At 37.4% G+C, this 15,021-nt stretch overlaps 1 protein-coding gene across 1 annotated transcript; it reads right to left on the bottom strand.

Annotated features, from left to right (window-relative positions):
* Positions 1 to 5,821: 5,821 nt before the first annotated feature.
* Positions 5,822 to 7,060, bottom strand: LOC127846017 (uncharacterized). The gene has a single exon (XM_052377198.1). It carries the CDS (start codon positions 7,058 to 7,060, stop codon positions 5,822 to 5,824), a length of 1,239 nt encoding a protein of 412 aa, XP_052233158.1.
* Positions 7,061 to 15,021: the final 7,961 nt, after the last annotated feature.

Here is a 15,021-nt window from a genome sequence, read left to right as displayed (position 1 = left end):
TCATGAAACAAAATTTATAAAATATACCATACTCACAGGTAATGATTTTGTTAATAATTTATACTTAAAACAAACATGACAAACCTCACTCGAAATTATGACTTGTCTTCATAGAATTAATTTTTTATAATGTGCACAACTCAAGCAGACAAAATAAGATCTCGCCTAACATAAAACACACTTGTTTATTAAACATCGATATGATACAAACAGGAACTAGAAAACATTCAAACATAAGAACTTTGAAATATTACAAGATTAGTTATGAAATGTGACTCATGTGCCTTCGTCTTACCAGTATATTAACAGACAAGGTTGACCGAGTTAGTTGAGAAATTTATAACACGTATGAGAAGCGGTGGTTTGCGAAACAAGATAAAACAAAAGAAAATGTTTACTGAAGTTCACCAAGGCAACGTCTTTAATGGTTTTTGTTAGGTGCTATTATATTTACTTAGAAGTGGTTTCCTATGTAACAACACGTCAATTCTTTTACAAATGCATATATGGTTATTAGTTGAATGCAAGCGAATGTATTCTGTAAACTTCTTTACATCCAGAACCTTATGCACACTCATATTTTTTAGCAAAGTCTATGTGTTTGATTGAATCGTTTGTGTATGCCCAGCGTTATCGAATGTCCGATTGAAATAAATCTTAGCTTGAAGGTATACAACACGAGGTGGTGCTTTTACTTTTACCAGAAATATTTCTTTAAATAAATCAATTGTATCGTGTTATAGTTTCGTTGAATGTTAACTTCGATCTAATTTTTGAAATACATCATCAAGCGGGCATCATTTATTATATTACTTGATACAGTGTTTACCATGTTTTGTATTCGATTTCCTGAATTTTAATATTGCAGTCTGTCATTTCAAATGAGCGGTGGATATATGAGACGACAATTGGCGTCAAGGGGGAAACGAAATATGCAATAAACGAGTCGTCATTATTGAATTTAGCCACACAATGCTAATTGGAATATTCCATGTCGGCGAACCCGGCATTAATAATTATATGATTTTTAATTTCAAATGCATGTATTGGATTGTATTTAACATTGGAAACCCATTCTTGTGTTAAAATATATATTTTCGTGAAATGCTATAACGGCTAAAACATATTGGCACAAAGGAGGGTAGGCTCGCGTTCCAGCATAGGAAATCCTTTTCTGAATGCATTTGAATTATGTTTATGCGGTTAAAACCACAAACTTATACTTGTATAACCATACCGTAGAAAGTAATCTTCTGCCTGTGTCACTGAATGATGCGGTCAGTTACTCTGAAAATGTAGCCCTATGAGGAAGCCCTGCGTGGATTAATTGACGTCAACGAACCACATTGGCCGATAATTTGAGCGGCATATGCGAATCAAAAAGCAAACACAATTTCCAGTCTACATGTTGTGGTCGATATTATCTCGCAAAGAAACATCATAGAAATAATCTTTGGTACGATATTACAAGGTATTCGAGTATGACGATTACAGTTATAAAATTCATGTATGCACATGTGTTCACAAAATTAAGGCGTCGTTGCGATATTATTTGAACTTCTCTCACATGTGTTCACAAAATTAAGGCGTCGTTGCGATATTATTGAAACTTCTCTCTCAAGTTATTTCGGACTCATTCAAGGAGTACTTTATCTCGAAAGCTGTTGAATTGTAATTTATTGTAAAAAACTAAAATAATTACAAAAAATGTAATGTCCTAACGAAAAAATATATACAAAGGGCAAATGACTTTGGTCAAAGTTGCTCACTTGAAACCTAAAAGGAACTACATTGTTCTCTGCAGGTAGTATTCATAAGGTTCCGAAATTGACCTTTCAAAGAAAACTTCTCCGTCACCTGGTTACCATGTTTTTGAACAAACTGAGCACATACAAACATAAATTAATTAAAAAAAAGTAACTTTTATAATGTTAATAGGCAGCTACTTTTATTTCACCGAATGATCTAGTTTTCGACCTCACGTGTCCCAGATTCAAACTCATCCGAGATATTGTTAGGACAAATGTTCTCACCAGTATTTTTATGGGCAGCATATATGACCTCTATAGTTCTCACAATCTTTTTCTTTAATTTGACCTTCTTTTGTACCCCACATGACTAGGCCCTTATACTACAGAGACAAATATTCTCATTAGTTTTTATGAGCTTTTGGCCCCAAGTTACACAGTTTTAGACCCGGTCGATATATAATTTGGGAAGACGTTCTGACAAAGTTTCATTCAGATCGAGGAAAAATGTGCTTTTGCCAGGTGACTTAAAGTCTGCGTGGCGCAGTGGTAGCGCATTAGTTTTTGCTTTCTGAGGTCAGTTGTGAACGTTATTAATATGTCCAATATCAGATAAAATTATGAAATACGCTATCTGTATTAAGTATATTGTTTGGTGGAGTCAAAAATAAAATCATAAATGGAGAAAGCTCCAATTTTACACCTAAGAAAGTGCTTACCCTTTTTATCTACGGTCCGTTTGCGCCCAAGGCCCGTCCTGTTGGCAACGAGGAATATGCTCAGTCCGTACAGACGTCGTTGCGCGTGTGAAGCATCAGGTTGTTTGCATACTTATAGGTGGCCCTGTCCGCATTCAAAGACACGAGCACGTATGCGTCCACGTTAATGTCGTCTTCGGGGAATCGCAGACAAGAGTTTCATGCAGACAACATATGTGTGTTTTTTTGCAGACGAGATGCATGGTTTATGTAGTAGACGTAAGTGGGTGTTTTATGAAGGCAAGAAGCGCGCGAGTTTATTTAACATTATGCAACAGATGGCGCCATGGATAAAAGCAACTTCAATATCAAATGCAATAACTCGGTGTTACGTGTTACACATCGGTTAAATGGACATGAACTAGTTCTTAATAAAATGCAAATACAGTAGGAAAAAAGTTGAAAGATGAGCAGTGTGTGCAGAGAAACATTTGCAAAATCAAATACAATCAAACTTTGTAACATGTGACAGACCGGCCGTAGATTGGCAAAATCAACTGCAAAATCAGATGCCAAAACAGGCAATCAAACTGAAAAACGAAATGCAATATACAAGATCATGGGTTAAACATCGAATGGAAATTAAAAATAACAATAAAACAAATACAATTTGAATAATACTGAATTGGCAAACGCTATAAATACTATTGAAAAAATAAAAATAAAATAAAAGAACTCTTAGACACGTACGCATGAAAAAAGCTCCACCCCAATAACAGATATGGTTTGAACATGTCGTTGGTTTTGTATTTGGGTCATATTTTATGTTGTGAAATGCATATAGTTCTTTCTATAGTATCAGTACTATTTGAAAATACAATTGAATTAAACCAATTTTATAAAAGTAAAACCGTTTCTACAGTAGACATCGTCTTTATTTTTATATTTTTCGCGTTAACCTAGGTTCATGTAGACGCCCTTCAACGTCAATACGCAACTGTTACACAAAATGTATTACGAAATATGAACCTGCATTAAAGATTTGATGAACTATTGGATTTATAACGATCTGTTCATCTCAATTGTAAGTATTTCGATAGCGATGGATGGAAGGTGTGTAATTCGTCGGAAAAGACGTCTTATTACTGGAAATCAGGAACAAAATTAATTCTCTAACAACAGCGAACTGGTCGTTAATTTTTTTCTTAACAATGCACCTATTGTTTTCGAAAGGCTATCTCTGTGCCTACATAATTTTTTTTATTTATTTTCTTTTTTTTTGGGGGGGGGAGGGTAATTTTGAGCCAAAGTAGGTAAAAAATTACCCCGGGTTTACGCCGAAGATTTTTTTCAATATAAATACATCACTATAGCCAATTAGAACTTATCGTTCACTGTGAGTCGAAAAAAGGGGGTTGGAGGGTTGGTATGATGGTGTGCTGTGTGGGTCGTGTTTATGTATTGCATATGGCTGTTGTGTGTTTGTCTTGAGGAGAGAAGGAGTGAATAGTCCAACTGTTAGTGTAAGTCCGTCGTAAGTCCGTCGTGAATGTAAATTACGGATAGTTGCAGTTCCCATCGCGCAGAACCCATCGTCTCGACACAAGCGCAACTCCTGCCGAGCAAGCCTAGACCGGCCCGCCCGCACACCAGACCCCGCAACCGAGCCTCCGACAGCCGAAACAATCGAGGCAAGCGATCCCAGATCCATCCCAACCTCCATTCCATTCCCACCCACTGTCTCCTAAACATCCACGTACCAAGCAGGATAGTCGCGGCAAACAATATATATATTAGGGATGGCAAAATTATTCGAATAATCGAATATTCGATTGAATGGTCAGCATTCGAATAATAAAAATGATATTCGCATATTCGCATTTTTTTTCCAAACGTAATTTCACCAATATTTAATGACCTGCGAACCGCTTACTAAAAAAGCAACTGAAATCACTTGGGAGTAACATGTTTGACGTGACGTTCTTCGTGTCAAACTGATAACGCAGCCCGTATCAGTTTTGATTGCGAAATGCAATATACACGCTCTAAGAAAGGCCCCGACTATTGTTTGCCAGTGGGGTGCCAATTAACGGTTTCAATTGACTGGCGAATAATAATTAAGTTTTGTGATCACAGTATGTACAGCCATTAAAATGTGTGAATTACTCAAATCGCGCAATGCAATATACTTACTATAAGAAAGGGCCCGAACTGTTGTTTGTCAATTAGGTACCAATTAAGGGCTTCAATTTTCTTGCGAATAATAATTTAGTTTTTTGATCACAGTTTGAACAGACATTTAAATATGTGAATTACTCAAAAGTAACAGATAATATAAATTAACAATCATCAAGGAATCATAATTCAAATCTGAAAATGCCACCAGCCCCTTCTGCAGTATGGAATACTTAACACGGTCTGTGGATAAGAAGACCGCAACGTGTAATGTGTGTAAACTTAGTTTTACATATGCGCGCTCTGCTTCAAATCTGTGGAATCATTAAAAAATAAAATTCTATAACACGATGTTTTTCATTCTATTTGTGCCCAATCACAGTATCGGTCATAGTATTAGTCGACAGCGATACAATTATTCGATAGCAACGTTAATAAACAGACTCGTATTTAGCAAACGGATATAACTTACAAACCAATGGAAATTAACACATAACAAGGTAAAATCAATCCAGCCGTTTTATGCGAATATTCGAATATTCGATTGAATGAATTTGCGAACATTCGAATACCGCTATTGGTATTCGATGCCATCCCTAATATATATATATATATATATATATATATATATATATATAATTAATTTATATATATATATATATATATATATATATATATATATATATATAGATATATATATATATATATATATATATATATATATATATATATATATATTATTTAAAATATAAATATATAATTCTCCATTTATTTATTATTATTATTATGCTTGAAATCATCATATCAACCATCATTAACATAATAATAATAACAATAATAATACTAATAATAATAATACCACCAATAATAACAGTAATTATAATATGATAAAAATAATAATAAAAGTAATAATAATAATAATAATAATTATTATTTTTATTATTATTATTACTCCTTCAACTAGTTGCAGAAGGAGTAGTAGTAGTGGTGGTGATGGAAGTTGTGGTGGTGGTGATGGTGGTGGTGGATGAGTGGTGGGTGTTTGGTGGTGGGTTGTTGGTGGTGCGTGGTCGGTGATGGGTGGTGGGTGGTGAATGGTGGGTGGTGGGCGGTGGGAGGTGGGTGGTCGGTGATGGGTGGTGGGTGGTGGTGGGTGGTGGATTATGGATGGTGGGTGGTTGGTGGTGGGTGGTGGATGGTTTATGGTGGATGGTGGGTGATGCATGTTGAGTGGTGGGAGATGGGAGGTGGGTGGTGGATGGTGGGTAATGGATGGTGGGGTGGTGGATGGTGGGTGGTGGATAGTGGGTGGTAGGTGGTGGTGGGTGGTGGGTGGTTATTCGTGGATTGTGAATGGTGAGTGGTGGATGGTGGGTGTCGAATGGTGGGTGGCGGGTTGTGGGTGGTGGATGGTGGTAGGTGGGTGGTAGTCGGTTGATGATGAATAAGTGGTGGTTGGTGGATGGTGGGTGGTTGGTGGTGGATGGTTGGTGGAGGTGGGTGGTGGTGGGTGGATGGTGGGTGGTGGGGGATGGGTGGTTGGTGGTGGATGGCGGATGGTGGGTTGTGGGTGGTAGGTGGTGGTGGTTGGTGGGTGGTAATGGGTTTTGAGGGTGGTTTGTGTTGGGTGGTAGATAGTGGGTGGTGGATGGTGGCTGGTGGACGGTGGGTGATGGGCGGTGGGTGGGTGGTGGTGGATGGTGAGTGGTGGTTGGTAGGTGGTGGATGGTTGGTTGCGGATGGTTGGTGGTGGATGGTGGGTTGGTGGTGGGTGGAGGGTGGTTGTGGTGGATGGTAGGTGGTGCATGCTGGGTGGTGGATGGTGGTGGATGGTGGATGGTAGGTGGTGCTGGGTGGGTGGTGGGTGAGTGGTGGATGGTGAATTGTGGGTGGTGGTGGGTGGGTGGTGAGTGGAGGGTGGTGGTCGGTGGTGGGTGGTGGATGGTGGGTAGTGGGTGGTAGATGGTGGGTGGTGGATGATGGTGGTGGGTGGTGTGTGGGTTGTGGATGGTGGGTGGTGGATGGTATGTGGTGGTGGTTGGTGGGTGGTGTTGGGTGGTGGATGGTGGTAGTGGTGGGTGATGGGTGGTGGTGGGTTGATGATGGGTGGAGGATGGTGGTGGAAGGTGGGTGGTGGATGTTGCGTTTTTTGTATACCGCAGGCCTGAGCTGATGAAGGCGACTTAACATCATTTGCGTAGAATTCCAACGTGTCGGTACATCCTGTATGAGGGCATATGTCGACTTGTTGGGCTCTCGCTGTTGCAGTTCCTGTCGTCGCAGAAGTTCCGCTGTTAGCGTGGTTGAGTGCTTGAAGTGCCCTACTAGTTTACGGCACTTTCCAACGACCTTTGAAACAGACGGTATGTCTAGCACTGGCTTCACGCACAACTGGAGTGTGTTTGCGAAGCAAGAGAGGTCGGACCATCCGTCGCACATTGTTCCCGCCTTCTCAATTTTTCTGGCATTGTCGTGTACACATGTTCCGATCTTGTCTGTCAGACCGAACTCATTGACACATTCCTTGAGGCGGGACGCTTAGTTTTCTGCCGTATGATGTTCTGGCATAGCGCGCGTCTGGAGAATGTTGGAGTGATGACGCCAGTCATTGTCGATATGGTGACACGTCACGCTGAGATAACTCTCCGTAGAGTTTGATGTCCACGTGTCCGTTGTAATGGCAGCTGATGTCACTTTCTCTAGCTGCTGCTGTAGAGTTGCCCGTTCCTCATTGTAGCGTTTCTCTATACGAGAACGGGTGGTGCCACGGCTGGGAACCTTAAATGACGGGGCTGCTATGGCCATCATCTCCCGGAAGCCACTGCCCTCCACCACGCTTAGCGGAAGACAGTCGCGGACAATCCAGTCTGCGAGTGCACGTGACACTCGCTCGGTTATTGAAGACGACATTTCAATCGAAGACGATGGTGCGAAGTCATGCGTTGTCTGCTTTATATTCTTAGAAGGTAAATTGGGCAGCGGATGGAGCTTATAGTGCAACCGCAAGTTGCTCGTACCGCCGCCATACGCAAAATCCGTAGAACAATATTTGCATCTTGCATTTCGCTTGTCGGCTGACTTCGTAAAATGATTCCAAACATCCGATGTTTGTGGTGGAGGCATTGTTAATTCGGAACGCTTAAACACACGTTTAAAAATTCATAAAAATAGCTTGCAGTACATGGTTCAATAGATTGTTTATACAACAGTTGACAAACATAACTTTATTTATACTTTTTGTATAACAGATAAATATTGATTGACCAATTGAAAATCTTGATTTGGCAAAGATAATTTTTCCATACTGTTGCACCCGTCGATTGAAGCTCAGTAGCCAATTGGTGTCAATCATCTGTAAGTAAGGACCAAAAAACAAAACACGGAGGCGCAAGTTGGCAATTATGCAAATCGGCCATTATCACCAATGTGATCGGGAACTGGCAGGGGCCCGCGCTGAGCAACAAACAATTATCGGATTTATGTCAGTCTGTCAACGATGTCTGGTATACAGATTTACGTTGAAATATACGATTCGAAAGATGTGTGCATAACAATAGGGGTAATATCGTTTAATTACGTATTCGGATCCTCTTTTACAATTCGGATTCTTGACCAGAATTCGGGTGGTGGTTGATGGGTGGTGATGTGTGAATGGTGGTGCTGGGTGGTGGTTGGTGGTATTGGGTGGTGGATGGTGGTGGGTTGTGGTTGGTGTTGGATGGTGGGTGGTTGGGGTTGATGATTTGTGGTTGTTGGTGCTGGTGGTAGGATATTTTTTCAGATTGGGATTGAATTGAGTATAATTGCTGGCCACTATAAAATTCAATCCTATAACACGGATACAGGGCAAAGACATGGGATCAAATAATTCAATAAGGGCACTGTAACTGTTATGTGAAGACATGTAATAATATTAAAGTAGTCTCGCTTTATGTCTTTTTAGAGAAAATTGCAGGGTACCAATACAGTTTCCTTTTAAATTATACTACTTACTCGTCGCTCGTATAAGAAATAGCATGCAATATATGCCAAATAAAATGACATATACTAGAAAGCTTGCGATAGACAATAGAAAATTCGCTACCATTCTTTAAATGTTATATTAAGTAGGTCATGTTATCAGTAATCAGGGTCAAAGCGCGCGGACTGGATGGACATTCGCAAGGTGCGCGCCACTAGCCGCGCTGACATGCTCTTATCAATATATTATAATATATGTGCATACATTTAGAATCGGAAAACAAGAAGTCATATTTAAATAAAACATTATGTACACTTTATATACGCGTACTCTTTGTTTGGGGAGCACTGTGGGTAGATGATGTGGACCTATGTTCCCACTTCTACAGATGAGTGTAAGTGTGTTATTTGCGCGCTGGCCCCTTATTGAATCGTCGAAAGCTGGTTACAGCTAAAGAAAGGGAAAGAAAATGGTCTTATATGAAACCCAACACGTTCGATATAAAATAATTATCAGTTTTCAGGAATAGCCGGAATCAGATTGATGACAAGGAATCTGTTCTATTAAAAAAAACCTGACCAGCAGGCATTATATAGACGATAAGGAATGCGCGCTATATAAAAGACTGACCAGTAGTTAATAGAAGGCATTATATAAACGATAAGGAATGCGTACTATATATAAGACTGAACAGGAGTGAATAGCAGGCATTATATAGATGATAAGGAATGCGTACTATATAAAAGACTGAACAGTAGTGAATAGCAGGCATAATATAGATGATAAGGAATGCTTAATATATAAAAGACTGAACATGAGTGAAAAGAAGGCATTATATAGTTGATTAGGAATGCGTACTATATAAAAGACTGAACATGAGTGAAAAGAAGGCATTATATAGATGATAAGGAATGCGTATTATATTAAAGACTGATCAGGAGTAAAAAGCAGGCATTATATAGATAATAAGGAATGTGCACGATATAAAAGACTGACAACGAGTTAATAGCCTACATAATACAGTATGCTGTGAGCCAAGAACACTTTTGCTCCCCCCCCCTGGGGGAATTTTGTAGACCCTATTTTTTTAATCCTCTATATCCCCTGAGTCTCATGACACATTGTTTGCAATTGGCTAGGGGGCGTTACGGATAAATTTAACTTTTAAATGTATGAGTGTAAAATGTTTTTTAATATTTTTTTTATAGATTACCTTTAATACAAAATGCAAACTTTGTAGAAACAAACTTATTTTAACATTCCTTAATAAAAAAAGAGTGTAATCATTCAAAGCCTTCCTCTTATGTTTATATAATAATATTTCTATTAAAATATATGTGACACATATATATTTTACACATATTTTTATATGATTCACATACATATTTCTTTAACATACATATTGTGTGTCAAACATATTTTTTCAGATCATAATCTCATTATTCTATCAAACAATATGCAAACAAGCTTGGTAATATAATGACAATAATCAATGTAACAATTATTAATCATTATGTTGTTTATAATGTTATGAATTACAATAATAGTGATAATAATAATGATGATAAAGAGATAGATTACATAGGAATTCATCACAAGGCAAATAATACACCGATTAATACTCAACTTAGAAGATATTTATAACCTGATAATTGTATCATCTTGAATACAGTTACTTTTATTATAATGATTATTATTATTGTTATAATAACAATAACCATAATAATAATAAAAATCATTATTATTATTATTATTTTATACTTTCAAATCAGAGTGTTTCTAACGATTTGTCATGTTCATACTTGGGACACAGGAGTTATATCACTGATTATCAAACACTTCATCAAGCATATTGTCAATTTCAATACTATCATCATTTTCATCCTTATCCTGATTGGTTTTATCCTCTTGCAACTTTGTACAGAGTATGTCCACTAGCTCACTGGGGAAAATGTCACTATCAGTCCACACATATTTGATTCCGTTTTCACCAAGTTTCCAGCCACTATTTTTAATTGTATCATCTTGAATACAGTTACTTTTATTATAATGATGATTATTATTGTTATAATAACAATAACCATAATAATCAAAATAATAATAATAATTATTATTATTATTATTTTATACTTTCAAATCAGAGTGTTTCCAACGATTTGTTATGTTCATACTTGGGACACAGGAGTTATATCACTGATCATCAAACACTTCATCAAGCAAATTGTCAATTTCAATACTATCATCATTTTCATCCTTATCCTGATTGGTTTTATCCTCTTGCAACTTTGTACAGAGTATGTCCACTAGCTCACTGGGGAAAATGTCACTATCAGTCCACACATATTTGATTCCGTTTTCACCAAGTTTCCAGCCACTATTTTTAATTGTATCATCTTGAATACAGTTACTTTTATTATAATGATGATTATTATTGTTATAATAACAATAACCATAATAATAAAAATAATAATAATAATTATTATTATTATTATTTTATACTTTCAAATCAGAGTGTTTCCAACGATTTGTTATGTTCATACTTGGGACACAGGAGTTATATCACTGATCATCAAACACTTCATCAAGCAAATTGTCAATTTCAGTACTATCATCATTTTCATCCTTATCCTGATTGGTTTTATCCTCTTGCAACTTTGTACAGAGTATGTCCACTAGCTCACTGGGGAAAATGTCACTATCAGTCCACACATATTTGATTCCGTTTTCACCAAGTTTCCAGCCACTATTTTAAATTGTTTCATCTTGAATACAGTTACTTTTATTATAATGATGATGATTATTGTTATAATAACAAAAACCATAATAATAATAATAATAATTATTATTATTATTATTTTATACTTTCAAATCAGAGTGTTTCTAACGATTTGTCATGTTCATACTTGGGACACAGGAGTTATATCACTGATAATCAAACACTTCATCAAGCAAATTGTCAATTTCAATACCATCATCATTTTCATCCTAATCCTGATTGGTTTTATCCTCTTGCAACTTTGTACAGAGTATGTCCACTAGCTCACTTGGGAAAATGTCACTATCAGTCCACACATATTTTATTCCGTTTTCACCAAGTTTCCAGCCACTATTTTGAACATCAGTCATGCATCTTTCATGGACGTGTAACCAAATATGTTTCGTATTTAGCACGTCTGGTGTGCATGTTAAGTGTTGTTTTACATTCAGGTAGCAAACTTATTCAATAGTGTCGCATGAGTTCTAAGAATTACCTTTGATCTCACTTCTCTTACAGAAAGTTTCAGACTGGAGCTTATTAACATCTGAGTAATTTTGCTTTTCATACATATTACATACAAAATACTCTATTTTCACTAACAAGTCATCACTACACTCCTGTCTTTCACCATACTTGGCATAGGTACGCATTAAGTCTGTATTTTTCTCTAGAAACTTTACTTGACCTACGTTCCCCCTTCTCACAAATGCGCTCACAGTATTGCAACCAGTAAAGCTGTGAATTGCGTGTAATACTGAATTCATTTCCCTTAGCGTTTACAATCTTTTCTATGTCGATGAGTCTTCGTTTGTTTCCAGTTCCCATGTCAAATAGGATTGAACACCCAAATTGTCTCCAATACCTAATAAGAGGCACTTATATACATCTGTACCGGATGATCTCACAATTATGGTTTTTGTGTCAGGTTTAAATTCTTTTATGTGCCTGGAGTGCAAAATAATTCTTGTATCTGCTTCCGCTTGAGATGAAAACATGATTCGTCTGGAAGTACCTCAGGTATCAGTCCGTCATATCTTATAAGCAGACAGTATCGTTCACCAAGATCTTGATACATTTGGCGATCCTAAAGTTGTTCTGCATATTTGTCAATGCTCACGACCACACTTTGGAAGGTGACCAAAAACCATCTTGACTTCTTCTTCAAAGGTATCAGGCACTGATACCAGGCTGTGTAGTACTGCGTTGCCACCAATGATACTGGTGTTGGTTCAATTTGTCTCCATATAATGTAAAACTATGTTGATTTGTCCGTTTTCACTGGCATTCCATCAGCTGTTTCCAAAGACCAAGGTACCGGAGAAAGTGGATAAGAAAGTGTCCATTCAAGATCAAAATCATTCTGAATTGAAAGAAGGATCAAGTGTGCCAATATGTTGCGTTCAGCTTTAACTTGTGCCAGTTTGTTACTAGAACTTCTAATTGTCTTACTTCGGATGTAGCAAATGTCTTAAGTTTGTTTTGCTTGACAGGATCATGTAACAATACATTCATTTCAATGAGACAACCAGTGATTAAGGCTTCCATAGCAGCACAACCAATATCTACTGCCGTAATAATGTTGGCAGCTGCTTAGGTTCAGCAGAAACACCAGATGATAAACAATACAACTCATCCATTTTATCCTCCAAATCAAATGGGCTAGGCAAATGTTTTGACAGCTAATCTTTGAGTTTATAGGTTTTATTGGCGTCGCTCTGGAGAGAGCGGCGACTAGTATGTCATGCATTGTTTTCGCTTATGGGAGGAGAAGTTATTTTACGGATCAATGTATATATTTTTGTTTTAAGAATATCTTGCATAGTGGTGATTTTTTGTGTAAATTAGTGTAAATAAGTACTGCATTTTTGCCAATTACATTTATTACAACATTTATTGCCAATAATGCAAAGCAAATTGTTTTAATTAATAACTGATCCACAACTGATCACAGGGGAAAGATCACAGGGACTGGGCAAATACGCGAAACTTTCTGGTTTTGTATAAAACAAAACATAATCAAAATATATTTATTTCGTGGTTTTTCTAATTTGCTTATTTAGTGGAGAATCAATGTGGTACGATATTTTCCAAACTTGTTAAGTGTTTTTATATCAGTATTACTAGAACCCTATTGAAAATGATAAATATCGGAGCAATAAATCTATTATGATCTTTTACTGAATTTCAAAGTATTGTGAAATGCAGCTTCTTTATGCAATTTACAGTTTTTATTCAATTTTTTTTCAAACTTTTACAGTGATTTCATATCAATGAGTAGTCAACCCCTATCGTAAATGAGCAACGTAAGAATAAGTTCAGAATCATCTCCCCTTGAATTAGATTAAAATATGAAATCACGCTTTCAAGATGAAGCAGATTTTTTAAAACCTACACAGTTCCGTTCCATTAATAAAAACTGCACACGGATGCCAGTAAAAAAAGGAAACCAATGTAAATAAAATGAACTATGAAATATTTGGGGGTAACAACACAAAATCATAGCTAATGGTTATTTGGAGTTATAACACAACATCATAAATAATGGTTATTTGGGGGTTATAACACAAAATTATAGATAATGGTTATACCAGTATCTTTTTAGCTCACCTGATTGCTCAGGTGAGATTTTGTGACCGGTATTTGTCCGTCGTATGTCCGTCCGTCCGTCCATTAACATTTGCTCGTAAACACTCTAGAGGCCACATTTCTTGTCCCATCTTCATGAAACTTGGTCAGAAGCTTTGTCCCAATGAAATCTCGGCCGAGTTCGAAACTGGGTTGTGCCGGGTCAAAAACTAGGTCACTAGGTCAAAAAGAAGAAAAACCTTGCAAACACTGTAGAAGTCACATTTCATGCCCAATCTTCATGTAACTTTGTAAAAATGTTTGTCTTAATGATATCTTAGTTGAGTCCAAAGGTGGTTCCGATCCGTTGAAAAACATGGCCGCCAGTGGGCCTGGCAGTTTTCCTCATTTGGCTATAGACAAACCTTGTAAACACTCTAGAAGTCACAATTTTTGCCAAATCATCATGAAAATTAGTCAAAACTTTGGTTCAATTGATGTCTAGGACGAGTTGAAAAATGGTCGAGATCAATGAAAAAAAAAGGCCGCCAGTGGGCGGGGCATTTTTCTCTATATGTTTGTAGTGGCAGTTTACCCTATTCGGCTATAGAGAAACCTTGTAAACACTCTAGAAGTCACAATTTTTGCCCAATCATCATGAAAGTTGGTCAAAACATTGGTTTTATTGATATCTCGGACAAGTTTGAAAATGGATGGGATCGGTGAAAAAACATGGCCGCCAGTGGGCGGGGCATTTTTCACTATATGTATATAATGAAAACATGTGAACACAGTAGAAGTCACATTTTTGGCCCAATTTTCATGAAATTTGCTCAGAACATTTGTTTCCTTGATACGAGAGTTGAGTTCAAAAATGGTTCCGGTCAGTTGAACAACATGGCTGCTGGGAGGGGGGCAGTTTTCTCATTATGCCCCCCCCCCCTTTCGAAGAAGAGGGGGTATATTGTTTTGCTCATGTCGGTCCGTCTGTCCACCAGATGGTTTCCGGATGATAACTCAAGAGCGCTTATGCCAAGGATGACCCCTATTCAGTGATTTTTTATGGCCAAAATTACAGCCTATATTCGGCTGCTTCCAAATTGCAAAAAATTACGT

Source organism: Dreissena polymorpha, chromosome 9 (genome assembly GCF_020536995.1).
Source record: "Dreissena polymorpha isolate Duluth1 chromosome 9, UMN_Dpol_1.0, whole genome shotgun sequence".
NCBI classification, from domain to species: domain Eukaryota; kingdom Metazoa; phylum Mollusca; class Bivalvia; order Myida; family Dreissenidae; genus Dreissena; species Dreissena polymorpha.
Note: the sequence above shows the minus strand (reverse complement) of the source record. Positions and strands in the feature narration are given on the sequence as shown.

Bases quoted from the DNA above. Each gene is read 5' to 3' on its own strand.
- LOC127846017 (XM_052377198.1), bottom strand. From the start codon at position 7,060: ATGTGCGACGGATGGTCCGACCTCTCTTGCTTCGCAAACACACTCCAG.